We start from the raw sequence: 26,995 nt of genomic DNA, 5'->3' as shown, positions 1-26,995 counted from the left end.
ATGGGGGTAATTATAACCTCAGTGGGTTCTTTGGCAAATTAAACGATATATTCTACGTAACGTGCTTTACATGGCTCCTGGCACCAGCCAGGGCTCCATAAATGTGAGCTATTATTATTCACAATAATAACCAGTCTGAGCGCCCCAGTAACTTGGTCCCCTCACTACCTTACTTACAGAATTCAGTAATTTCTTTCCTCCTGACCTTATGAGACATCTTTACCCAAGTAAATACACCCTACATTCTCTTTTCCACCATTGGGCATATACCTGGACAGGCATTCCTCTTTATTTCACTTATAGCTCTGAGTGTCCCCATTAGCTCATCTCCCCTGTGCTGTGTGGGCACCTCCTCTTGCTTGTGGTGACTCGGGCCTCCTCTCAGGCCAGGGTGACTCCCGAGGGAACCTTGACGGGAGCTAATATGCTTTGACATTTTGCCCCTCGGGTTGAACACACATCCTATTTGTAGAGAAAATGTTTCTTTGTTTTGCTTTAAATGTATGCTACGTGTGTGTGTGTGTGTGTGTGTGTGTGTGTGTGTGTTGTGTGATTTTATCTCTTCTGCCTCACGTGTGTTTCTTCCTGGAAGAAATTTCTTCCTACTTTTGTCATGAATATGACTAGCACACAGAACTAAAAATATAGAAATTCCCCGTGGCCCCAGCACTGGTGTGGGCCTGGACAGGGTGGGTGCAGGCAGTGAGCTGAGGTTGACATGGCAGGAGGTGAGGACAGACCCAGAGGAGGTGAGTGGGACTCTACCATGGACTTGTGGAGAGAAGGCATTCCAGCGAGAGATGACTGGGGAGCTCGAAGTCCTAGACAAAAAAACAAAACACAGCAACAACCAAAAAACCCCAAAGGGGTAGCTGTGGGCAAGAATCGAGGAAGATGTGGACCCCCAGCGGGAGAAGGCCTTGGTGCCTTCGGTACCTTGAACCCCAAGAGAGTTGGTGTGGTACATCTCTGCAAGAGAGTTTCCACAGGCTCACAACATTCACACTGCCGCAAGGCTAAGAACAAGTTGAGATGCAGGAAGAAGGGGAAATAAAGGCAGAAAAAACCCAAGGGCAGCAGGACTGAAAGCTCGGAAGAGGGTCACCAGAAAAAGCGTCAGGCCGCAGGGGGAAGTGATCTCTCTTGAAATAGACTTTTTATCTCGTCTTTTCCCAGCGAATGTTAGCGCGTGTTTTGTAAGGCACACAAAATACGAGCATGGTGGCTGGCCGGCCAGTGCTGTAGACCCAAGGTGTGTGTGTGTGTGTGTGTGTGTGTGCGTGCGTGTCTGGAAGGACACGCCCAAACACTTTTTATGGTGTGCTGCTGCTGGGTCAAAAAAGTTTTGCTTCCTCCCTCGCTGTGAAGAGGAGATTTGTCGAGAGCCCAGGAGAAGGGATGTCGAGGGAGGGCTCTTTCGGGGGAGGAAGGTGGAAACACCGGTGGCTGGAAAGAATGGACTATTCCTAGGAGAAAGAGAGGTGGGGCCCCTGAAAGTGGATGGTAGGGAGTCAGCCCCCCCACCCCCACCCCTACCACCACCACCCTGGGCGGGGTCTGAGCCTTGTCTGTGACCCAGGACGCTAGGACAGCCTCCACCCAGTCTCCTCCCCTTAAGGTGGAGGACAAGCCGAGAGGAGGGGGCACCCAGGCCTGTTCCATCTGTTTCTCTGGGGGTGGGGCTGGGCCTCCGCAGCTGGAAGCTCCCCCGGGGCCATCTGACGCTCAGCCAGGCTTGAGAAGCAGTGATCCACCCCTCGGAGTGCTGGAACATGTCACGAGGTCCCGCACAGGTCTGCGGTGGACCCGGGACACAGCTCCTAACAGGTGCTCAGTAGATGTTTGCAAACCCCAGTCGAGGCGCCCGTGGCAATGAGCCCCTTGAGAAGAAAGGGCAGAGGGAATGAACGCAAGGACCCCCGCAGAGGAGTTGGCTGCAGGACTCAGGACTGGTGAATTGGGGAGGGGGAAGAGGGGGGCGCAGGGGAAGATGTTGAGGCTCGCTCCGGCTGCTTCCTCTGCAGATGGGGAAAGGGGCGAGGGGGAGGGGCAGCCACCGCTTTGAACTTGCGTGGAGCCTCCCTAGGCAGAGTGGGGAAGTCCAGGGGCCGCTCAGGGCTGTTTCACCTGCACGGGCTCGGCGCCGTGGGGGGACGCGCTCCTGGGAACGTGGTGGAAATACCCACTTTGAAAGCCAGGCAGCCAGCGGCGCCCAGAGAGCCCAGGAGCCTCGGTGACCTCGTGGAGTCTCGGCGAGCCCCCACCGCCCACGCCCTGTCATGCGCACCTGCCCCGTGGGTCCCAGCTCCCTGAGGTCTAGGGGTTCGGATCCGAGCCCGATGCGGCTGTGGCCAGCAGTCCCCGGTTGGGAGGAATTTTTATTGTTATCGTTCCTTCAAAGTTTTATGATGAAAACTGTTCATCCAGAAAACAAAAAAATACTACAAGGAGCACACATATACACACCTTCTAGTTCAACTGTTTTACGTTTTGCCACCGTTGCCCCACCCGTCACCCCCCCCCCCCCAAACGACCCCTGCCCCAAGTTTGGCGTGGGTTTTTTTTTTTTTTTTTTTGCTGAACCATTTCCAAGTAATACAGTCATGATGACTCTTCACCCCTGTATTTCCAAAATGTAAGGATAAACCCCTGTGGCCATATACCATATCACACTTAACAAAATTTATCATGATTCCTGAGGATTCAGATTTCCCCAGTAATCCTCAGAATGCCTTCCTTGTTAGGATTTTCACACTAGGTTCCAATTATTTGACTGTTATGTCTCTGAAGTTTATTTTAATCTAAAGCGTCTACCCCAACGCCCCAACACACGTGCGTGCACACACACACACACACACACACACACTTTTTAAAAATGACATGGACTTCTAGAAAGTTCAGGCCTCAGCCCTGTGTGCCGCTCCACATTCTCGATTTGTCTGGCTGCTTCCCTATCGTGTCGTTTGGTTTGTTCCTCTATCCTTCCTGTTTCCTGACTGGGTGACAGTTACTTCTCAAAGCCTGGGGAGATTCAGGTCAAATGTCCGTCCTTGACCAGAGAACGTCCTGCAGGGGGCCCGGCTACCGAACGTTGCGTCATCTCTTACCGTGCTATTGTCACACTCTGGGGGAGGTTTTTAATGATCCAGTTTTCTGGACGCCTCCCCAGAAAATCTGATTCAGCGGGGCTGGCTTTGGATCCCACGTGTCTGTGTTTTTCAAAACCACCCCAAGTGATCTCTGCGCCACAGTCCTGCGGCCTGTATCCCTGGCTGGTGGCAACCAGCTGGTAAATGCTCATCCTCGGGGCCTCTGAAAGGCGGGGTGAGGGAGCAGAGGTGGGATGGTTGATGTAGGGGAAGTCCTCGAGAGCCCAGCCTTCCCCAGTGTGTGCGATCAGTGCTGTCTGGGTGTGAAGCGGGGTGGCTGGGCCTCTGGGTCCCCGTAGCGGAGGAGCGTGGGGTATCTGGGGGCAGCCCCCAGGCTCCGCTGGGAGTTCTGGCAAGATGAGGGGCGCCCCCCACACTTGTCTGTGCCCCCAGCACCCAGCACTGGGCTTGACCTAGCATACGCGTTCGTTGAGAGACGACACCCACCAAGCTGACAGGGGAGCCCCGGGGAGATGCCGTGAGAGGGAATCTCAGCCGAGCGATTCTGTTTTCCGTGTTCCCTCCCGGGCTTCTTCCTAAGATTCAAACAAAGGATTTCTGGACGGTAGGGCCAGCAGCTGAGTAAGAAGGCCCAGAGAACCGGTAGGGCCATCCCCTGCCCTCAGCTCGTCCTGATGGCGGCCTGCGGGACCTGAGGAGGTGAGAAGGGCCAGGCGAGTCAGGGGGAGCGCTCGGTGTGGCCGCAGGAGCAGGGGCGCTGGACCTCTGGTGAGGTGGACACACTGCCCACCGCGCACAAACGAGTGACGTCATTCATCCTCTCGACAAACTAGTTTCAGTGGCGAGACAGGGAGCCAGTGGCCAGTTCAATGGAATGTGTTTAAGCGGCCCCCCCCCCCCCGCCCCGGGGTGGGTAGAAGAACTGGGAAATACCCAGAGGGAGCAGTTCAAACTGCACCATGAAGAGGGGGTCTTAAAATCGAACCTCGATGGATGGAAAAGAATCCAACGCGAACAGGAGGGCCGGGCAGGCTCTGTCTTGTCTTTTACCAGAACTTTCTTGAAGGTAGTGTATGCGAACCCAGCAACATCCTGGCCTGGGAACCAGCGGACTCGACTTCTCAGAACGAGCAACCTGGCCCTGTGGGGCCCTCCTTCCCCATCTTCTGTCTTCTATAATAACTTAGGGGCTGGAGGAGCTGGAAGGAGAGAATGTTCTCAGACTGAAACGAGCTAAAGATGCCAACGTGGTTTAGGAAGAGTTTACCTCGGAAATCGGATTGGTGGAAGGGGGAGACGGAAGACACAGGTGGCCGGGATCCAGGGGTCAAAGTTGTCCCAGCTGAACTCATCTGCAAGGCCCAGCTCCAAGGTGACCCCTTTGAAGATGGATTCCCCGCTCACAGCCCCTTTCCCTCAGCCTTCCCACCCCTGTGGCTTCCAGCCTGAATGAGATTTGTCACACTCCGCTGCTACCGTGGTCACCTGCGGGGATGTCTGCCCTGGACCAGGGTGGGGGCCTCCGAGGACGGCGGTGGCTGCATCTTATACGCGCCGGGCGCCCGGTACACATGTACTGAATGGGGCCCCAGCCCGGGGACCTGAGGCTTCGAGAAGGGACTGCACAGTGTAAGAGAGAGTTCCGGCTAGGGTCCCGAGGCCTGAGCTGACTCCCTGTGCTGCCTCCAACCAGTGGAGGAAATCCGGGCAAGTCACACTGCCCCTCTGGGCCTCAGTTTCCCCCGAGGAAGCGGACTAATGGTGTCCAAGACCCCATCCAGCTTCGACGTTCGACGGCCTGGTACTGGGATGGAATAATTAACACGTGTGGCTGTTCACAGAATGCTTCTAAAGCCTTTCTAGGGTAACCTGGGCCTCCTCCAACTGACAAGAGACCAGCAGGGAATCTCCTCGGGCAGACAGTTTTATTCAGCAGGTTTTTATGAAACACCTACCTTGTACCGGTGAGCGCCCAGAGACCCCTGGTCCCGCCACGGTTTCTGGAATGCTTTGCCTCTTTCGGTTTGGAGTGACTGGACCCATTGGGAGGGAGCTGTCAAAGAGTCGCCCCAAACTGAGAGGCAGGAGTGTGGCGAGCCCCAGCTAGTCATTTCGTGTCTTTGGGCCTCAGTCGCCTCATCTGGAGACAGCGTGAAACCCTTTGTGTGTCCGAGGGCAGAGGCTGGGCCGCAGCTTCCGCCTGTGAAGGCAGGACTCTGTCGAACAAGTACGAGATGGTGTGGCCAAGCAGGTGGCCCTGGGAGCGGCTTCCCCCTCTGTGGTCACCTGTAAGCATTTGTCCACCTGTGGTCCTAGTGCCTCTTGGGAGACCCTTGGAGAGTCTGAGGGGCGAGGCCCTGGGCCTGGACACCCACCTGGGCTCAGGCACTTCCGTGCCCCCCAGTGAGTCCTCCTGGGCCCATACCTGCCGGAAGGAGGGTACCCCCAGCTCACTGTCCTCTCAGGGTGCCGAGGGAGGACACAGCCCTGAGGAGACCCACCGACAGGTCAGAGCTGCAGAAACTCCCTCCCTCCATTCTCCTCACCTTCTCCCCGATCTACCCCCCAGCCTCTGTCAGGCCTCTCCCCCACCGCCCCCCCCCCCAACTTCTTCCCAGTCCTCACCCTCCTTTCCTTCTCCCCAGGTCTGACCATCCCGCTCTGAGCCCTGCCTCCCAGTTTGGCTGAAGGGGACAACCCCTGTCCCCCCACCCTCCTCCTCTTTCTTTCGTCTCCACTCTGATCAACTCCACTTTCCTATGAAATTGAGAGGAAAAAAAAAAAAAAAAAAAAAAAAAAAAAAAAAAAAAAAAAAACAACCCTCACGCTCACAACACAACAAAAAACAGGTTTAAACATTTTACAGGTTTCAACATTTTTCAGGCCGCCTTGTCACATCTTATCAGATCAGCCGGGAGCCGCAGGCCAGGCGCTCTGGGAGCTGCTTTGGAGAACAGAAGCTGTAACATTCCAGCTGAGGCTGGCCCGCCCTCCCCACCCCTCCCTCCCTCTTCTCCCCAGAGAAACACCCTACAGGGCTCCTGGGACTGGGACAGGACTGAGCGGATGGAGTGCAGGGCCAGCCCCTCCGCCCCTCCCTCTGACTGGGACTCAGTGTGTCCACCGCCCCCCTTCTCTTCCTCCCACAGTTGCCCAGAGCTGTGGCCCCTCTGGGCCCTCAGGTGGTCTTAGTTCATTCACCTCCTCAGAGGGCCCCACTTGGCCCTACAAGGGGACCTCTAGCGGGTGGCAGGCAGAGGGAAGTTGTCAAAGTCACTCACAGAATGTAGAAGTGACCACTTGGCCACTAAGGCCAGCAAGTCGTGTTGGAGAGTTTAGGGAGAGGAAGGAAGATATGAAAGTTCTTTTCAGGCTCCAGTGGCGAGTCCCCATGGCTGCCCAATGGGAGAGGATGGCTTTTTGCTTTGGTTGGGGGGAATGTGTGAGTTTATCATCCATGGCGGTGTGGACAGCTGGCCCGGAATACCCCCTCTCCCTCACATGCACCCCCAGTCTCCCATCTTCCCGTTCCTGCCACACTCATGGTGACTTTGGGCACGCAGTATAGGGTGATAGGTCCAGAAAAGGCTGCCCAAAGTCCAGCGGCACAGATTTCAGCCAAGCCAACCTGAGGGAAAGGCCGAAAACCTGCGTCCCAGGGTGAGACGGAAGGGCTCCTCCCAGGGAGGAGAAGGGTCGGGCTGGGAGGTGCCTCCCACCTGCACAGAGAGGGGCCCCGCAGGAGGACAAGGCTGTGGGCTGATGGCCTAGTGCGTGTTCAGAGCTCTCACCCAGGGAGGAGGGTGAGGACCGAAGTGAAAGAGGGAAAGACCAGAGCAAAGGCAGGGTGTGGTGACTCGCTCTGCCCAAGTATGCTGGCCGTGCCTCCACGGGGACCTCATCAGAAATACGGGGAAACAGAAGCCAGATGTGGGCACTTGGTGCAGGCGTTGGCTGAGCGAGGCCCAACCAACCCGGCTCCTGTGGGGGTTTGGGCGAGCCCACCCCATTTCTCAGCCTGCAGCGTGAGTCCGTCTGCTGTGAGGTCCCGGCCCCCCTCCCGGACGGCCCTGCATGCCTCGAGGCACCCCTGGGGCTCCTGCCTTGGCCCGTGGCATCCAGCACCCACACCACGTGGCTCCCTGCTCATCTCACCCTTTACCGTGTGCCTCCTGGGCGGGGGACAAGGCCTCAGGTGTCATCCAGCTGTCCTAGCCCCAGCACAGATTCCCAAATCTGAATTGCCAGGCTCTTTTTCCAGCCCTGTCTGGACACGGGTGCCTGGAGGTCTCCTCGGCCCCCCAGGCGATTTATCTTTGTTCCCAAACCTGCTCCACCTCTTAAGTTCCCTTTCTCCGTTGACATCATCTCCGTCTCCCTGATCATCCTGGCTCAGAACCTTGGTCGTGCTCTCTTCCTTCCTCTGGTTTCCATGGCCGCTGCTTCCTCTCCGCTCCTAATGCCTCCGCCCTGAGCCCCACTGCCACAGGCCCCACTAACAAGGATGGGTGATGCCCAGCCGCACAGTGGGTTCACCCGGGCCAGGGAAATCTTGCCCCTCAGAGGTCGTAACGTGCAGCCAAGTCTGAGACTCTCTTTAGCACAAATGTCACCCCAGCCTCCCTTTCCCAGCCCTGGGTCACTAGACCCCACCCTTCGGGGCCCATTTTGCAGTTAGACTTTGTCTTCTAGATTAATATTCCAAAGCCTCATTCGGGAGCCTCCAGTGCCGCCCAGGTTGCCTGGGTTAAGCTTGGTACCCAAGGCCCCTTTCCCCTCCTGCTCCTTTGGATGGTTTCTGGGCTCCAGCTGGGGTGGGACAGCTGCGGTTCCCTCTCCCACCCCGTGCCTGGGGCTCCTTCCTGTCCCCCCCCAGCTCCTCCCGGGGGGAGCCCCGGCCATGCCTTCGTGATCGCCACTGGCTAGGACCCTCTCGCCTCTGCCTTCCTGGATGCCTCGGCTCCTACCTACCGAGGCCTCTCTGGCCTGGTGGTTCCTCGGGTTGTAAGCTACAAGGGCCCCGGGACCCTCTGTCCCTTGTTCGTGGCACCCGTGGCACCTAGAATAGTAGTTGCTGGAAGAATGCCGTGGCTTCTTCGTGACTGACACACGCCTCCTGGCCTGGGTGCTCCGTGGGTGTGGTGTTAACGCAGCTTCACGCCCCCAGTACCTGGCACTCCGCCCGATTCCAAGTCATGACTCAAATGTGTGTGGAGTGAATAGGTGGGGGATGAATTTGTTTACCAAAGGAAGGCTTTCACCTGCTCTCCCAAGGGCAGGCACCTCCATTCACTCCGCAGGTTTACTGCCCTCGTGGGGCCCGGGCCCTCGTCTGGATGGCTGGGACTAAATCAAGATGGGAAGCCCGGCCGGAGGCTTGGCACCCCCCACCCCCACCCCCCACGGGCTCAGAAGCTCTGACAGTTGCTCCTTCACTGGTTCCTCTCTGGCCTCTGGGTCCCAGCTCAGTGCACGGACCCTTTCCACCCTCCCCATCCCTTCCCTTCCTGCATCCAAACAAGGGTGCTACTTAGCCTGCTGGAGACTCATGAGACCCATACAGCCCACTCATGCCTCCTGAGTGAATGACCTGAGGTCCAGGGAGATCTCCCAGCTTTGAGCAGAGGCTTCGCCGGGGTGTCTCTAGGCCTGCTCTGTGGATCACGGGAGCACGGGAGCCCCTTGGGACTCAGAAGCGACTCCCCATCCTTGGCCCGCACTGAGATGGGTGCAGCGTTGAGTTAGTGCTCAGCACCCACGGGGCTCGCACATGCTCCAGGGAGGACCAGTGGCTGGGCAAGGAGAGACGAGCCTCGTGAATCTTGAGGTAGGTCTCTCTTGCTCTGTCACGAGCTCCCTGCTAAGTCGCCCGGTGAGTCACCGGAGGCCTCTCAACATCAGGAACAGTGGTTACCTTGCCGTGTGGTTGCAGGAGTCAGGTGCATCAGGGCTCCCCAGGCCCTGCCCCTGCCCTGCCCCACCTGCTACATGCCACTGAACTTGTCAGGCTCCCCTCGTGCCGTCTGCCAGCCCCGAAGGGCCTCTTGACCTAAATGGAAAGGTAGTAGCCTTGAGTTCCCAAACCAACACTCGGCTCTTTACTTCCTGCCCATTTTCAAACCTTTCCTTCTCCTTCTGGGAGTTTCCGTCTTGTCCCAGGCCAGGGTGGGGCCCCACTGGACCCAGGAGCGGAGAGGGCACCTATCCAGTACTGCCCAGGGGGCCAGCAGGCGGAGCACCGAGCCCTGGGTTATTGTAGGGTTTCCTGAAACATGGTGGTCACTCTGGAGGAGAGAGAGAGAGACAGGTGACCGCAGAGCAAGTGGCTTCTGACTCCGTCCCCGTTCTGTCTCCTTCCTTCCCTCTCAGCACCCGTGTCAGGTGCCCTGCCTGGGGCTGGCAGAGATAGCTAGGCTTGAGGACTCCAAGAAAGACACGACTAGGGCAGGCGGCAGGCGTCCCCATGGAGCTTGCCCTGAGACAGGGGGGAGCAGAAGGGGAGACGTTCCTTGGGCTGTGCCCCTCCCCATCTTCCACAGCCCCACCCATAGGTCACTGTGTGACTTGGGAAAATGACAGACCTTCTCTGGGCCTCCGTCTTCCCAACTAGAGAAGGAAGGGATTGGACTAGACCAGCGGTTCTCCGGTTTCATCCTGCAGAGGGGCTGTTGGTGGGGGCAGAAACTATACTCATTAAGCAATAACTTCCCTCCCGCTTGCCGGCCTCTGGTAACCTCTACTCTCCTTTCTGTCACTAGGAATTTGCCTACTCTAGGTTCCTCGCGTACAACATTCGTCCTTTGGTGGCTCGCTTTTTTCACTTGGCATCATGTTGAGCAGGTTCATCCATGTTGTAGCAGGTGCCGGAACTTCATTCCTTTCTGTGGCTGAACAATATTCCACCTTGTGGACACGCCACATTTCGTCGTCCGTTCATCTGACCGACACTCGGGGTGCCCACCCGTCGCGCTGCCGTGAGGCTGATATACGCGTGCCTGTGTTCTTGCTTTCAATTCTCTTGGGCACGTATCTAGGAGTGGCACTTCTGGATTGCGTGGTGATTCTACGTTTCGCTTTTTGAAGCACGGGCCCCTCTTTTTGATCTGTTTTATGTAGAGCGGAGTAGGGGGGAAGGCTGTGTGCGACTCCACTCGGAAAGAGAAACAGCTAACAAATACGAAACACGGACACTGTGACCCCTGAGGCCCCTCCCGTCTCTAAAACCCTATTATGTTGGTGGTGGCGGGGGGGGGGCAAGGTAAAAACTATAAACAAGTTTGGGTGCGGCGGAGGTTGGGTGCAGGGCTCCAGCCCTAACGGAGCCTTAAAAGGAAAGCAGAGCAGGGACGGCACGTCCTGTACCCCCCTGCTGCAGACAGTCGGCCCGAAGTGGGGGGGGGCATGATGGGTGGATGTGAGAATCCGGGGGCCGACGATGCCAGCAACACCAGACGGGACACGCTCCCTGTGCAGAGCACTTGTGAGTGTCACCGTGGCGCGTAAGTCAAGTCAGCATCCAGGCCGACCTGCGTTCTTCGGTTACAAGTTTTATCTCTGCCCTAGCCCTCCCCACAGGCCCGCCTTCGGGCCTCTGGAGATGGGAGGTGTCGTCGGGGAGAGGAGAGAACCAGGGTGCGGTGGCAGTCGGATAAGGCAGTGCACATATTCAAGGCCAGCCTATTTGGACAGGGAATTCCCCCGAGAGGTCAACGTCGAGGGCCCCACGAGCAGCCTGTTGCATGCTGGCACCTGCTATGTGCCCGTCTGCCCGGCTGCCCGTGTCTGTCCTCGGCCCAGCTGGGCGGTGGGTGGTTGGGGTGGAGGACGAGCTGTCCTCAGGGGAGGGTGGCAGGGCCCTCGGGCAGGGCAAGGCCAGGAGCTGGGTATAAATAGCCCCCGCCCAGCTGGGAAGGCCCGGCAGTGCCCTCCGCCCTCCCCCTCACCAGCTGCCAATGCCAGGCGGGTCCCTACCTCCCTTGGGAGCCTGGCTGTTGCCCGCAGGTCCTAACCATAGGAACTTCCTCAGCGGAACCGAGGAGTCTTGTCCTGTGTGGAGGCGAGACCTCCGGATGCCTGGATTCCTGGGGAGTAAGGCCAAAACACTACAAGAAAAGGACATCAGACTGGCCTTTGGGGGAAGGAGTGGCTCCTTCAATCCTTCCCTTGAGAATTAGCAACTACCCATCGTGTGGCCTGGACTTTCAGTAGACCAAGTGTGCTCGTGTGTGTGTGTGTGTGTGTGTGTGTCACAGGCCGAGGTGTTGGAGAGATGGGAGAAGACACAACCTCTCTCCCTGGGGAACTCTTACTCCCAACGCAGATCGAACTGGAAACAAATGAGTCCAGGGCTTTGTGATAAGATAGGAATAAAGTACAGTAAAGACACAGAGGCGGGAGAGGTTACCTTCACCTGGGAGCCCCCGAAAGTCTTTAGAAAGGAGGTGACCCAAGACGCATGCGTTGAAGGATGGGTAAGGTGCTCGCCAGCAGCTTGGCAGGGGACGGGCACTCCGGGCGGAGGCCTCAGCCCCAGCAGAGGCGCGATGTGGGAGGCTGCCCGGCAAAGCACCCGGAGCCGCTTGCACTCGGGTAGGAAGAACTAGGGAGAATGAGGCTTGCTGCGTGGCACGCCACCCCCCCCCGGCCCCCTCCAGGGGAATGTGTACCTCCTAATGGGGGACGAGGAGCTGTGAGTTGAACTGACGCATCCGTGGCGGCAGAGGTTCAGACCTGAGCCCTGTGCGGGTAGGACGCTCGGTGGGGGGTGGTGCCAGGCCATGTCTAGGGGACGGCAGCCATCCTGCAGAAGTCAGTCCCAAGGCCGAGGCCTCGTCAGCCCCATTGCTGGCCCGTCGCCCCCATCCCCAGAGGGCCTTGCTCACTGCCAGCGGGATATCCAGATCTGAGCTGGAACCCTGGCAAGGAGCACCCTGGAAACGTCTCTGTGCCCTTGCCCTTTGGGTGCCTTTAACACTCAGCCAGATCCCAGGTGTCTGTCCAGCCACCCCGGTTAGCACTGAGCTGCTCTGAGCCCAGGCATCCTTCCCAGCGATGGATGGGAAGGGGTTCTGAAAATTCTGATGTGTTCTATCAAGTCAGAGATGGAGGGCAGGAGGCTGAGGGTGCTGACAGGGCAGGGACAGAGTGCTTGGGTCACCCCCCGCCACGGTAACTGCACGACCATCATTTATTCCTCTTACGTCTATGTTACAGGTGGAGAAACTGAGGCACGGCAAGGTTAAGGAAATTGACATCCGTAGTTAGGAAACAGCACTGGGGTGAATAGCTGGTTGGCCCCCGGGCAGCAGGGAGGGGCCAGGGTTTGGCGGGAAAGGGGAAAGGTCTCGTCTCTGAGGCAGGGAGTTGTTTTCAGAGGGTGTCACGCTTGGAGCCAGACAAACCCAGGGTTGAATTCCGGCTCGGCCCAACTTTCATCGCTGGGCAAAAAGAGGCTGGAGCGTTGGGGGCCTTGGGGCCTTGGCTGGTGAGCAGACCAATAAGTGGGGGAGGTGCCGTGGGACAGGGTCCCCGGTGCCAGAAGTGACTGTGGGACAGACCGGCCGTGAGAAGAGTGTGTGCCGTGGGGGCAGGAGGCCGAGCTGACGGCAAGCGCGGCCACCGGCCACCACAGGGGCGGTCCACACCTCCAGACACAGGCGTGGACGGGGGCCCGTGGTGGGGGCCCCGGGGAGACTGGCCCTGGCCAAAGGGGAAGGACGCTGAGGCTGGGAAGGGGGCCCAGGTCTTCCCGTGCCGCACTGGCACAGGCGTGGGGAGGGGGCAAGGACTTAGCACCACACCCCTGGAGAGGGGTTTTCATGGCACCACACTCAGGACCAAACCCAGGTGGGGTGGCAGGTTCCCCACGGGGCTCAGCTCTTGTCTCCGACTGTCCTCCTCATATGGGGCTTCGGGTCCTAAATGTCCAAGGAGGGAGTGGGAAAGGCCTGAGCTTCTTCCCAGGGGAGCCTCGCTCCCGTGCTGACTATCTACCCCCAACCCCGGGCTCGGGTTCCCACTCCATGAGGACAGTGCTGTCCGGCCGGCTGGTGGGGCTGGGCTGGAGGTCCTGGCTAAAAGCGGGTGGGGAGGCAGCCCGAACTGGGAGGGAGGCTCAACGCTGACACTTGGCCTTCCTGCAGACTTGGACAGGTTACTTGGCTTCCGGGCCTCAGTTTTCCTCATCTAGGAAATGGGACAATAACGATGATAATGAAGTTCCTATCTCATAGACTTGCTACAAGGATTACGTAAGGTAAGAGACACGAGCGCTTAGAACTGGCCCAGCATATAATCAGCGACAGATATTTGAATATCACGGTTATCATGATAACCTGTTTATAACTGGAAGCGGGGCAGGGGCAGAACAGGGCTCCATTGGGTGCCGGGTGCCATGTGCCCATCCGGGGGCTCTGGGCCGACCCGCTCTATCTCACTCGGGTGTGGGAACGGTGGTGTGGCTCAGGCCACAGATGGGCTAGTCCTGCCTCCTTCAGGACCCAAGCAGGCATAGCCCAGAAGACAGGTGGCACAGTGGTTTGCCCCACAGGCTCTGGAGCCAGATGTCTTGGGGTCCGATGAGCAACTTCTTAGCAGCTCTGCCGGCTGGGCTGGTTACTCAGTACACAAGTCTACACCATCTGGAAACAGGGCTTCTGTAATGCCCCCTTCTGTGTCACATAGCTGCTCTGAGGATTCAGTGAAGCAAACCCAAGGGGAAGACTCAGCTCGGGGAGCATGCCCTGCTCTGTCGCAGACCTGGCACCAAAAAGCCTTGAGCAAGCTGACTTCCTTCCTAAACCCCCGCTTCTTCGTCGCCACCCTGGAGAACTGATCAGAAATGAAGCACGTAGTAAGAGCTGATGAATGGCAGACATTTGGTTCAGCCCTGTGTCTAGTCCAGGAAGCTTTTGCATGGTTTTTTTTTTTTTTTTTCCCCCTGATCTGAATCTGGGGTCTTCTGGACCCTCTTCCCAAGGTTTCTGTCATCACTTTGTGTGGGAGACTTGACCAAGGTCACTGTCAGACTGGAGCCTTGCTGGGGTCGGTGCTGGATGTAAAGGGCCCCCATGCAACCCTTCTTCCAGCTCACACTGTCCTGACCACAGGGCTGATTGCGACTGGCCTTGAGGTCCACTGAGACCCACAGATCATTTTCTCGGTCTTTCCCACAAAATGTCATCCCTGCTCTTCCTGTGCTGGGGGAGAGAGTGGAAGAGCAGCACCTTGATTTTTCTAGTTTTTTTAAACTCTTGTTCCTCCTTCCCTGGCTTCCCCCAAGACCTTTCTTTCTGTTGACTCAATAAAATCTGAGGGTCTGACCGGATATGGCTTGAGATGTGAAGGTTAAAAGGTGAGGTGACTTGAGTAAGGTCGTGAGTGTTGGCTGGGAGAGTATGCTCTGACATCTTCTCCCTCCTGACACTGAGCTAAACTTGTCGTGCAACAAAGCCAAGTTCCAATTGCTGGTGAGAGGGAAGATGGCACTCTAGAAACTTCGAGGAAGCTGCCAAGATGGTCCTGGAGGCCCTGGTGGACAAAGGACAGAGGACCTGGTAGAAGCCATCAGTTCCCTGGGGAGACACTGGGATGCTTTGGGCTGGGCAGGCAGTATCCTGGGGAGGGGCACTGCCGTGGGCAGTGTGTGTGTGTGTGTGTGTGTGTGTGTGTGTGTGCAAATCTCAGACACACATGCATGTACAAGTTCCCCACTGGGACCGGGGCTTCTCTGCTTTAGCTGAGTTGGGACTGGGGTCAGGCCAGCTCCTGCCAGCATCCTTGACTTGGGTATGGGTTATTTCCCATGGGTCATAGGAGTCTCTATGTGGCTCTAGAAACTTAGACTCCCTAGAAGCTTGTCCAGCCCAACTGCTTCAATGCCCGTCAGGGCAACTGGCCCAGAGCCTAGGAGGGACTTAACCTGGGCTCTCAATAGGATTTTTCCAGTCCAGGCTTCTTTTCATGGTATTGCATTGCCCCCCAGGGCCCCCACAAGAGGTTCCTACTGGTCACTGTGCTCACGTCAGATATGCCCACATCAGAGGGCTGACTTGGTCTGGGTCAGAGCTCTGCCCTTCAAGGGATGGCGTATTCTTGAGGTCAAGACAGCGCATTCAGGTACCACGTTTCTCAAGGCCATGGGTTCGGGCTGACGGGCCCTCCATTGCTCCACCTGCCCCCAGAGGGCTCATGAGGAAGACACAATGCCCATGATGTTCCGTGTGCCCTGTGCCGGCAATGCCACTGCCCTCTGTCTGCCTGCAGGTCCCTGGCCCTGGGCCAGCAGTACACCTCGCTGGGCTCGCAGCCCCTGCTCTGCGGCTCCATCCCAGGCCTGGTCCCCAAGCAGCTGCGCTTTTGCCGAAATTACATCGAGATCATGCCCAGCGTGGCCGAAGGCGTGAAGCTGGGCATCCAGGAGTGCCAGCACCAGTTCCGGGGCCGCCGCTGGAACTGCACCACCATAGACGACAGCCTGGCCATCTTCGGGCCCGTCCTAGACAAAGGTACTGTCTCTGGGCTGAGTAAGAGGTGGGTGAGGGGCTAGATTGGGGGAGGGCATGAGGACACGCGAGCCTTCCACCTCAGCAGGCCTCAGTTCCCATCCCAGGGTCCCCAGGAGAGGGCCATAAAGCCGGTCACGGCCCACAGCCTCCACAGGAGTGGGCGGGCTCCCTCTCTGGATGGATCCAGTTGGGTCACCTTGGCTGCCACACCTTCCCAGGTGCCACTGGAGGTTGAGCAGCCTGGAGATGCTCTGTCTCCTGAGATCCTAGGGCAGAAGAGGTGGCCATGGCCTTCCTCCCCGCTCCCGGCTGCACAGTGGAGGGGGCAGGCCTTGATGTGGACACTTGCGACATTTTCCCAACACTGTGTTCAGTGCTATGCAAATCTAGCTTTTGGGTGGGATGAGGGCATCACCACCTCTAGGTTCCTCCCTTCTAGAAAATTCTGGAGTTGAGGAAACTGCCTGGAGCTGGTGGCATTGCATTGCCCCCAAGGTTTCAGGGAGAAGATCCCTCTGATCGCCATGTGCCCTGCAAGCTGGACGTGCCCAAGGACTGTGGAGGGGCTACTGGGCGTGCTGGTGTCCCGGTAACTTTCCAGCCCTCCTGCCACCCAGGAGTCTAACCCGCTGTACCTGAAATGAATGGGGTTCACCCAACTTGACTTCAAACATGACCAAAAGAGAGCGAGTGGTAGGGGGGCAACTGCTCCCAAGAAAGGGACTTTGAGGCTGTGAGTTCTGGGCTGAAGATGGGCAACTCTGAGGAACTGCAGTGTCCAGGAATGTAGTGACCCCAGCTGGCCTCCAAGGAGCCACCGCTTCCCCCCTCTGCCCCCACCCCCGCCCCTGTAGCAACTTGAACCCTCCCGACCACCACCAGGGCTTTGCCACCCAAATTGGTGAGCCTGGCCCTCCCTCCTACAAAACTGTATTCATAGCCAGAAGGAAAAGGGATCTGAGAGCCAGGTGGATCTGACAGGGGGTGGGTGGCAAGTGGGGGGACGGACTCCTACATTGAGTGTGTCGTGCCCCCTTTACCTGTGTCTCAAGTGTGCCGAGTCGCTCTGACCTACAGGCCATTGTCAAGGGACAGAAGGGCAATTAGCGAATCAATGGATGATGGTTCTGTTTACGCTTCTATTACCAAAGCTAATTATTCCTTGTTTACATAAAAGGTTTGGCCTCTAATTGGGGCCAAGTGGCGGCGGTTTGCATTTCAAACCTGATCTTGCCGGTGTGTCAGTCTCACCGCCTTCCGGTGCCCCACCTCGGGCCAGGGAGCGCTTAATCAAACAGCCTGGCGTCTAGACGCGCTCCCCAAAAGCAACACTCGCCTTCTGATTGCTTTGACCCTCTTGGGACATTTGGCAATGAAAATCGGGCCCTTTGAGCTTATTCCCCATTCACGTCCGTGTTTAACGTTTTAAATCGCCATTGTGGGTTCTGGTACCTGCCCCTTCATCATCCTAAATTGCAAGAGGGCAGTTTTGTGTTGGGCCGGGGCTGGGAGCTGGGTAACTTGCCCGAAACTCTAGGAATTTGATGAAGCCGAGGAGCGTCTGGGAAAAGGGCCCACGCACGCGCTGGCGCCCAGAGCCCGGGCCGTGAGCCGGGTTCGAACCCTGCCCTGGGCTCCACGCTGGCGCGCGGCCCTTGGCCAGCCCCCAAGCCGTGTGGGCCGCCAAGAGTTAATTTCTACCACCTTCCCGCTTGGAGAGCCAGGGTGGCAGGGCCCGGTCCCCGGGGCGCGCCTCTTCCGCGGAGGCCGAGGCCCACTCCCCACGGGTTGGCCGGCCCGGGGACTCGCACCGCGCGCCCGTGGGGCGGGGGCCGCGGGGGTCGGCGGCCGGAAGGCGACGGGGCCGCGACGGCGGGGCGCGGGCGAGCCGGGGATCGCGTTCCTCGGGCGGGGCGGCGCGGGCGGCCCGGAGGGGCTTAGGCGGCTTGAAAGGGGCCCGAGCGCCGCCCCCCACCGCGCGGCCCGGCCCCGCGCCCGCTGCGGCCGCCGCGCCATTCACACGCCCTCTGGCCATTCGGCGCGGCGCGGGGGCGGGGGGCGCCGCTTCAATGGGGATTTCGCGGGCCGGCGCCGGGGCCGGGGGCGCGGCCCGGCCGCGGGAGCCGCCCGTTGCTACGCGGTGGCGGCCGGCCCGGCGGCCCGGGCCCGGCGGCCGCATTATGCGGGTAATGCGGTGTGACACCGCGCGAACAAAGGCGGATTGAGCGGCCCAGCGGGCCCCGCCGGACGGGGACCGGCACAGCGGGGCTGTCAGCGCCGCTCCCAGGCTAATCCCCGCCCCGCCCCCGCCGCCCCCGCGTCCCCGGGGCTGGGAACCGAGCGCGGCCCGGGGCCCGGGCGCCGCCGCCGCCGCCGCCGCCGCGAGAGGCCGCGGGTCCGGCCGGAAGCGAGGCGCTGGGTCCTCGGCGCCGCCGTCCCCGGGCCGCCCGGGGGGGGGAGGGCGGGGGCTGGAACGGGGGGGGGCGCGGAGAGCGGGGCGGCGGGGCTCGGGCCCCCGGCCTTGGTGGCTCGCGGCCGCGGTCCGCCTGGGCTGCGCGGGTTCGCTGCGCCGGCGGGGCGGTCCGTGGAAGCGGGACGGGCGGCTCCTCTGCAGGTGGCCCATGAGGCCACCAGGCTCCCCGCTTGTGTGCGGGGGGCGGGCGCGATCTCCCTCCGCACTCAGGACGCGAGCCTGGCTCCTAAGCCGGCCCGCGTGGCCTTGGGCAGGTCACCTCCGGTTCTGGGTGCCTCGCCCGCGGGGAGAGAGAGAGTTGGACTGTCGTCTCCCAGGCCTTCGCCCCGTGGTCGTCAATGTCTGCATCTATAAAACAGGCCTATGTTAAGACTTTCTGCCTCGTGGTTAAGAGGATTAAATGAGCTAACGCACACGAAGGGCAGAATCTGGTGCATACTGAGAGCTCAAAGGTGGTTATCAGGATAAGGAGGCTAGGGGGACACCCCTAAGAATTTCTCCTTTCCCTTCACGGGACCCTGGGGCGGAACCAAGGGAACTGCTTTGTTTTCTGATCCTCCTGGTGGTGGCGGGCAGAGGGCTCGGGATGCAGGTCACTGCCGTCCTGGTCAGGAAGTCTGGTGACAGAGGGAACTTATACCCGTTTTACAGAGAGGGTAACTGAGGCTCAGAAAAGGACAGGGTCTGCCCAAGGGCATCCTGACTACGTTTAGGTGGTGGGTTCCCAGGCTGCCCGCCCGCAGACCTCAGGCTCTCTCAGGAGTGGGGGGGGGGGGGGGGAGGGGGGCTCAGGCGTGTGCTGTGGTCTCTGGAATTTGGGCAGATGCAAGGCAGGGGGCCTGGGGCTAGGCCAGAGCAGGACTACTTTATCTCTTCAGCAACCTGCCAGAGCTATAGTACCCACCGCTGTTTTTAACAGCCTCGGCTTGGCCCTGTAGCAGGTGTTGAGGCCCCGAGTTGATCAGTTACTGCCCTGGGCCTCAGTTTGCTCATCTGTAAAGTGGGGGTACCTCAGAGACTGGGCCAGTCAAAGGGGGTCGGAAGGGCACCTAGGTTCCTCCCTCTGTCCTCGGGGCCTTCTTCCCGACTGGGGAGGTCGAGGCAGAGAGGCTGCCCCCCGGGACCCGGCCTGAGCAATGCCCTCCCCGCAGCCACCCGCGAGTCGGCCTTCGTGCACGCCATCGCCTCTGCCGGCGTGGCCTTCGCCGTCACGCGCTCCTGTGCCGAGGGCACCTCCACCATCTGCGGCTGCGACTCGCATCACAAGGGGCCGCCAGGCGAGGGCTGGAAGTGGGGCGGCTGCAGCGAGGACGCCGACTTCGGGGTGCTCGTGTCCCGGGAGTTCGCGGACGCGCGCGAGAACAGGCCGGACGCGCGCTCGGCCATGAACAAGCACAACAACGAGGCGGGCCGCACGGTGAGCTGCGGCCGCCCTCGCCCCGACCCTGCCCGGTACCCCTTTTCGGACCCTGTGCCTGCCCCTCCCGGCTGGCCCCACCCCTGCCCCACCCTACCCTTCTGGTGCTTCTTGTACATGCGGGCTCCCTGCTCTCCTCTTTCCCCTGGTGGAGCCTGTCACCACCCCCCCCCCACCACGCCCCACAATCACCCTCCGTTCTCCTTGGGCTGTTCCCCTGCGCGCCCGCCCGCCCACCTTCCCCGGGGGTGCGTCAACTCGGGAGTGTGGTGGCCCCGTGGCGCAGGTACCCGCCAGCCCATCCAGTGCACTTGGGCAGCCTGTGCAGGGCTGTGAAGACCGGTGGGCTTGGCTTTGAGTTCAACCTCCACCCCTTCCTCTGGTGGTTTGACCTAGGGCGAGTCACTTACGCTCCCAGCCTCAGTTTCCCCATCTGTTAAACGGGGATCGCAATCCCTATTTCCTGCAGCTTTGAAATATGGCTGCGATTTCTGCCAATGCTTGGGCTGTGAAGGGGAGGGAGACGATGGTCATCGTTTTTAGGTCCGCACCTCGGTCCCCAATCCGTTGTCTTCCCGGCACCCAGTAGGCTCGGAGAAGGCTCCAGGGATGGGGGTGGGCGGGGGCACAGTGGGAGGGCCTAGGTGTACTCCCAGGTGGGGTCGTTCCGGGGGCCAGCTGCCACTCCTCTTCCCCAGACCATCCTGGACCACATGCACCTCAAGTGCAAGTGCCACGGGCTGTCAGGCAGCTGCGAGGTCAAGACCTGCTGGTGGGCCCAGCCCGACTTCCGTGCCATCGGCGACTTCCTCAAGGACAAGTACGACAGCGCCTCCGAGATGGTGGTGGAGAAGCACCGCGAATCCCGCGGCTGGGTGGAGACCCTCCGCGCCAAGTACGCGCTCTTCAAGCCGCCCACCGAGAGGGACCTGGTCTACTACGAGAACTCCCCCAACTTCTGTGAGCCCAACCCCGAGACGGGCTCCTTTGGCACCAGGGACCGGACTTGCAATGTCACCTCCCATGGCATCGATGGCTGCGACCTGCTCTGCTGTGGCCGCGGCCACAACACGAGGACGGAGAAGCGGAAGGAGAAATGTCACTGCATCTTCCACTGGTGCTGCTACGTGAGCTGTCAGGAGTGCATCCGCATCTACGATGTACACACCTGCAAGTAGGGAGCCAGGTAGGGTGGCGGGGTGGGGAGGGGGGGAGGGGGGCAGGGGGCAGGGAACTGGATTTGCCCCTCGCCTCTTCTCCAGCAGCCTGCTTCTATTCCTGAGTCACCCAAGGCACACAAGTTTCCAGGGACGAATTAGGAAGCCGGGATTTCCCAAGCTTCGGTGGCAATGATCCTTGGACCGCTTTCCTGCACGGATTGCCCAAAGCACAGATAACAGCGAGAGTGTGCACACAAGGCGGCAAGCAATTGATTAACATTTGTGTACAAGTTAGTCACTTATGAGCCAGGTCAGACTTTTGCGTGGCCACTGGCTGTCATTGCCGAGCATCTGTGGCGCCAGAGGAGGGACACTGGGGTTGGAAGCCAGGACACCTGACTTCTGGTCCCAGTGTTGCCCTGTTCCAGGAACTCCCTAATTTCCTGTTCTTCCGCTTTCGTGGGTCTCCGTTTCCTTACCGTAAAACAAGGGGGTTAAAATACTTGACATAGCAGGCCAAAGATCCTCTTTTCCCCCGGGGCAGAGTCATTTTTGCATCCACCTTGAACGGAGAGGGCAAGTTTTTGCACAAGCATAAATCCTACCGACCTGGAGGAGGTGGGTGGGGGGGAAGCGATGTATGTAAGCCCATATCCTGACAGATCTAAAGCTTGGGTGGGGCGGGGGCACTCTGAGCGAGTTTATGGAAGGGGATGGGGAGGAGGAGGGATTCAAGTTCAGAGTGATGGTGGTGAGTAATCAAGGGATCAAAGGCTGGTGGATTATGTTCCCAAGCTTCCCAGAGGTGGCCTGCGTGGGAGACACGCAGGTGCCAGGCCCCTGTGTCCATAGGTCCCCAGCATAGTTCAGGACTGATGGAGGGTGGTCCTCGAGTCTTGGAGGTGGAAGGGCTGAGGCCACTATGCCCCTTCTCCCTCTTCGCTGCCCTGAGAGGGAGCCTAGTCTATAGAGTCATGAGCCCTGGTCCAGCTGCCACCGCTTGCCAGCCGGGGGGACCAAGACCAGAGCGTTTTTACAGAGCTGCCTCCTTATCTGCCATCCTCCCCGGAGGTGCTGTGGGGGACCAATGAAAGGACACTGGGGACAGTGCTTGGTTCACTGCAAAGAACTTGCCTGCCTGGATCATCCCCTCACCCCCCTCCCGGGGGCAGGGCAGGAAAGAGCACCCCACCAGGTGATGCAATTCCCCAGAGGGCACTTCAGAGCTGGTGGCGCACGTCTAGGCTGTGCGGGCCTGGGGGCGGGGCCGGGCCTCCCTGAGGCTTGGGGGAACCCAGGTCATGGTCATGGGGAGAGCTCTGGTTGAAGGGGACTCACTCAGCCCATGTGCGAGGCCCCTCCGTGTAGCTCAGGTTACGACCTGGCCGGGATGGAGCCCGGAAAGGCAGCGGGAGGCACTTGGAAGTTGGTGGTAGTTTCTTGGTGTCTGAGTAAGTGCAGTGTGGCCAGTGGAAAGAGGACAGAGGTGGCTCCAGCTCCATCATGTACCAGCCGTGGAACCCCAAAGCCCAGTGTCCCCATCTGTACAGTGATGGTGGGAGCCTAACAGAAGTGTCGTGAGGCTCAAATGAGCCACCAGGGGTGTATGTTTGTCTGAATCTCCTACTAACAGAGAGGGACAGAGGCCGTCAGAGAGCCGTGACATGAGGGTGTCTTCCTGCGGTGAGATGGTGTCATCACCTGGCCAAGTTTCATTTCTTGCTTCTCACGAGGATAGAAGAGTTAGCGACCGTGAAAGAGCTCACAGGCCCACTGTAGCATGGCCACTATGGCCAGAGGCAACATGGTGTCCCCACCATCAAGCAGGACGTGGCCATTCTGAGAGGGAGCTTTGGGGAAGTCAGAATTTCAGAACACTCACACTGGACATCTGTCTGGCTTACCCATTGCCGGGGTCGGAACACTGAGCCCAGGTCTCTGCCTCCAGGAAGCTTCGTGTGTGGCAACTGCACAGGCCGTAGCAGCAGCAGCCCAGGTCCCATCAGTGGCTCTAGGGGGCTCTAGGGGGTCGTTGGTTCAGACCCGCAGCTGCGTCCCAGCACGTCCCCTCCTCCAGGTGGGCAGCCAAGAAGAGCCATCTGCCAAGCAGAGAAGGAGGTGTCTTGACCCTCAGGCTCCAGAAAATCCCCTGCCTTCCGCCCTTGGGGTTAGTACTGACCCTAAGAGGTATCAGTACATCTTCAGCCCTCTTTTCTCCCATTTCTGAAGAATAGTGTTTTCTCCAACCTTATAAAAGTGCTACGTAGACACGTTTTCCAGATGCCACGTCTAGGTAGATCAGGTCCCCAGGCCCTTCCTCTCCGTTCACTTTGGAGCCCTTGCTCTGGGACGAGTGGAGGACTCTCTCCCAATGTGGTGCCCTTTGAACAAATACTCTACTTGTTGAGTGATTTGGGACGAGCTGTTGAGCTTCTCTGTGCCCTGGCTCCCCCGTTTGTGAACTGGGGACAAGAGCCAGTCCCTCACGGGGTTGTCATACGGCTGTATACACAGGGCCTGGCACATGGTCCAAGGAGGTGGCAAAGATTCCCAGGCTAAGCAGAGCCGACCTCCGAGAGCGACTTACCCCAAGTCTGCTGCTTGATCAGAAGCCACAGGCCCAAGATTGGCTGAGACCTGGTTATCTCTCCCGTCTTTTCATCCACACTGACGCCATGGGCAAGATGGGAACTTTCAAGACAGGCCGGCAGGGACATGTGCCCTCCACCAGCTGGTGGAGCCCCCAGTCAAATGGCTTTCTACCACAGGAAGGCCACAGGAAGGCCAGAGATTCCCGGGCCCCCCTGGGTGGGGAAAACATCTTCTCTATTGCTTGTAGCTTCTGGGTCTCATGCTTTACCACTCATTTCCTCCCTTGGCAAGTACCGGGTTTATTCCTTGTTATTCAGATGTTGTGAGCCCAGTAAGCTGGACAGGTCTCTGGACAAGAGTCAGGTGGCCTGCCTGGCCCCAAGTGCTGGATCCGTCACTAACTTGCTGCAAAACCTTGGACATGTCCCTTTAATCTGGCTGAGCCTCGGTTTCTGCCCCCGGAAAATAATCTTCCCTGGGTCTCGTCAGCTCCCTGAGGAGTGGAGGGTTGATCGGGGATGCCCACGAAAGCGCTTTGGGGCTCAAATCCTTTATGAGATGGAAGTACACAAATGAGTAAGATGTGTACTTTGGTGCTCTCCTGAGAAGGAATTATTCGCAGTTAATTAAATAGACGTGCTCCTGTGTGGACGGCTCGTCATCAAACTATCGGTGCAACAGGGAAGCACAGGGCACGGGTCCACTCTCGGTGGGAATGGGGGGGGGGGGCTAGACTGGCAGGGTTCCCCCGGGGCCTACACAGGGCAGATTCTTGCAAGAGGACAGCTGCCCACGCCCAGGCTCCCTGCTGCCTGAGCTCCCAGCTAGAAGGTGGGGCAGGTAGGATTTGGATCCACATCGGTGGTGGCTAAAGCCCTACCGTTCCTGTTTAAATCTCGCACCCTTCCTCAGCGGCAAGCCCCAAAAGCAGAGGAGGGCAGGGGGTATGGAAAAGCCACTTAAGTGCCCCCGTTAGCCCCCGGGCACACGGGAAGTGTCGAGAAGCGTCGAGATCGCCTGTCATCAGCCTCGGATCTCAGCCCCCCAAAGGGTGGTTTCTCTGAGAAAGGCATCGCGTCTCTTAATTCTTCCTCTTTGTTTTCCAAAGGGCAGTGGGAACGGGTGAAGCGTGTGGCTGGGCAGATTCACCGAAGTCCCATGGGAAGCAGGACCTGGAGCCGGGCTCAGCCCTCAGCACCAGACAGCAAGGAACCCGGACTGTTGCCAGACGCCCGTGCGGTAAATTACCTGGACCCGAGCCGCCCGCTGACGGGGAGGCCCCCCTCGCGCTCTCTCTTAAGTCTCTCACCCTGCTCTGGATGGTGTGTGGTTTTTAAAGAAGGGGCTTTCTCTTTAGTTCTCTAGGGTCTGATAGGAACGGACCCCAGGCTTCTCTTTGCACATGTTAAAGAAAATAAAAAATGGAAAAAAAAAAAAAATTCTACTCCGACAGAACAGGCTGGGCTACCGTGAGCTCTCTGCCCGGTGGTGAAGACTTCAGCACAGGCAAGATTCTGTTTCCAGACCGCTCCTTCTGGTGATGCGCCAAGACGCCCGTGAGGTGGGAGTTACGAAGTAGGACAGACCCCTGCAGTCTCCTTTTCTCCGTCTCCTCCTGTGCAAATCTGATGTCCTTCCACATTCTGACAAAAGCCATAGGTTGAGCTAGGATAAAGTGGTAGGGAGGCCCAAGGCGATTGTGGGAGTAGGATTTTGAGTTTTGAAGAACCAGGAGCGCTGGGTGGCCTGGTAAGCTGTTTGAAAAGCAGCTGTGTGTTCTGTCTCGTTTTCTCTGTAACCCGGTTCTGCACAAGAGGCAGGCAGAGCCGCTCCCCCTCTTGTTGCCCATTCTGCGGTTTCCACCAGTAACGCGGGACGGTGGGGTTGTTTTGCTTGTTTTGTTTTTGTTGGTTTTCAGAGGATGATGTAAATAGGTTATGTTTCAAGGGGGCCGGCCTTCTGCAGCTCCAGTAGCTTCCTAAAGCAACAAGTGGTACCTTTAGACGGGGCCGTTCAATCCCTCCCAGCCCGGCTCACCGGCAGATTCTCCACAAAAACAAGTCCAGGTAGAGTGGCTGGGAGTCTAGGCCACCTTGGTAGAAGTTAGACAAAGGGTCAGGGAGTGGCGATCTGGTCCCGAAGTTCCAATTTGGCGACTCGTAGACGGTGGGGGGGGGGGGGGCGGGGGGGAGGTTAAAAGTCACTCCTTCGTCTCCTCTCTGAAGCAGACACGTCTTCTGGCCTCCTTTCCTTTCTTTGGCCTGTGTGGGTAAACAGAAGCGCCGAGTTCTTTAACACGCACCCTCCGGCCTCGCCCGCACGCGGACACCGCACCCATCCGCGCAGTTACCAAGGATCAGGGTTGGGTGTCCGAAGCGGGGCAAGCGGTCACTCGGTCCCTCGGGTAAAGCCTCTCACGGCCGAGTTCCCCTTGCTCTATGCTGGTCCTCTGGCGCGTCCTGAAGGAGGCTAGCAGGATGGAGGCAGGCGGATCGGACAGTATGAATCGATGCAGCTGTGTCTTAAGGAGAATCGGGAAGAATAGTCCAGAACAAAGTCGTTTCTTCCTTTTCTCCCTTCTCTCTCTGGTCTGCCTCACGCTGACCTAAGGTTCCGGGGTCTTCCCGCTTGCCCAGGCAGGCTTGCCACCACCATCTAGAAGCCATGCCCGCCCTCTTGAATCCGCTGGCAACGAGCCCTGATAAAGATCCACACCCCATCCCCTCTCCAGAGAGTCTGAAATGCCCCTCCCCACCTCACCTTAGACTGAAGTTTTAAATCATGTCAACCAGATGATGCTTGCTTTATGTGAGAATTATTTCAGCAGAATGGATACAAATTTTCAAAAACAGTCTTTTCATATCTATGTATTCTATATTAAAAGTGATAAAGTCATGTTTCTGGGGCGTATTCAAGTAGCTGACAAGTGATTATTTAATAATAGTACATTGAGTGCATTGTAATTATTCTTGCCGTAGTCAGGTAATAGTATCCAACAGAAATTTCCTACCAACCTGCTGTATCCAAAGTTTTGTAAAAAGTTGTAGAAGTTGTTGATCTTTTTGATTTTATATTCAAAAAGTCTCTTTTTATAAATATTATTTATTATACAATGTATATACCTTTGAGTTAACTAAGATTATATATTATATAAATATATATATATTTGGAGAAAATATATTTCATCATGCAGTTTTTTTCTGTTAAGTCATTAAAGAGAAGGTAAACAAACTTAAAACGGATACATTGTACCGTGTGTGGAGTTTCCAGATTCATGCTCAGGAGGTCGAGAGTATCCGATTCTGGATGTGCTGGCCTCCACCTGCACCCTTAAGTTAGTGCCCCAAATCAAAGCCATTCCCTCTGTTCTCTAAGCGGGATCATCGGAGACATCAGGGACAGTAGGTCTGATCCACTGCAGGGCCTTCTTACAGGCTTACTTTGCTCTAAGTCAACATCCAACAGATAATTCCCAGTTTTGCAAGTAAGCAGTTGGGCGCTAATGCTTTTCATAGACTCAGGCACCTCCACTGCACAAATTAATGTCACAGACACTCAGAGATGTGGCTCGAGGCCAGCAGACCACGGGGTTGGTTAATCCTTTCCTCACCCATGTTTTCAACTCCATTTATTGGGAAAATAGGATTTGCTCTATTGAAAATGAAACTTGACTGGAAATGGCTCCCCCCGCTGCTAGCTAATCTACAGAAGGGGTAGGTGGGTCAGGAAGATGAAGT

The 26,995-nt window shown here is 58.1% G+C and overlaps 1 protein-coding gene across 6 annotated transcripts in view; it reads left to right on the top strand.

Moving 5' to 3' along the window:
• The window catches only part of WNT3 (Wnt family member 3), a 47,512-nt gene extending 21,344 nt beyond the window's left edge, over positions 1-26,168 (top strand). For 2 of the 6 annotated variants that reach the window (XM_045489325.1, XM_045489324.1), the window contains exons 2-5: positions 15,375-15,616; positions 19,241-19,506; positions 20,205-20,680; positions 24,367-26,168. In XM_045489325.1, coding sequence (XP_045345281.1) covers positions 15,375-15,616; positions 19,241-19,506; positions 20,205-20,680; positions 24,367-24,595 — 1,213 coding nt within the window. In that variant the 3' untranslated portion in view covers positions 24,596-26,168. Of the gene's footprint in view, positions 1-15,374; positions 15,617-19,240; positions 19,507-20,204; positions 20,693-24,366 lie in introns of all 6 variants that reach the window. The other 4 variants (XM_045489330.1, XM_045489329.1, XM_045489326.1 and 1 more) reach the window with 3 other exon arrangements.
• Positions 26,169-26,995: the final 827 nt, after the last annotated feature.

The sequence above is a fragment of the Leopardus geoffroyi genome, chromosome E1 (genome assembly GCF_018350155.1).
Source record: "Leopardus geoffroyi isolate Oge1 chromosome E1, O.geoffroyi_Oge1_pat1.0, whole genome shotgun sequence".
Classification (NCBI taxonomy): Eukaryota; Metazoa; Chordata; class Mammalia; order Carnivora; family Felidae; genus Leopardus; species Leopardus geoffroyi.
The sequence above is the reverse complement of the archived record's forward strand: the minus strand, read 5'-3'. Positions and strand labels throughout refer to the sequence as shown.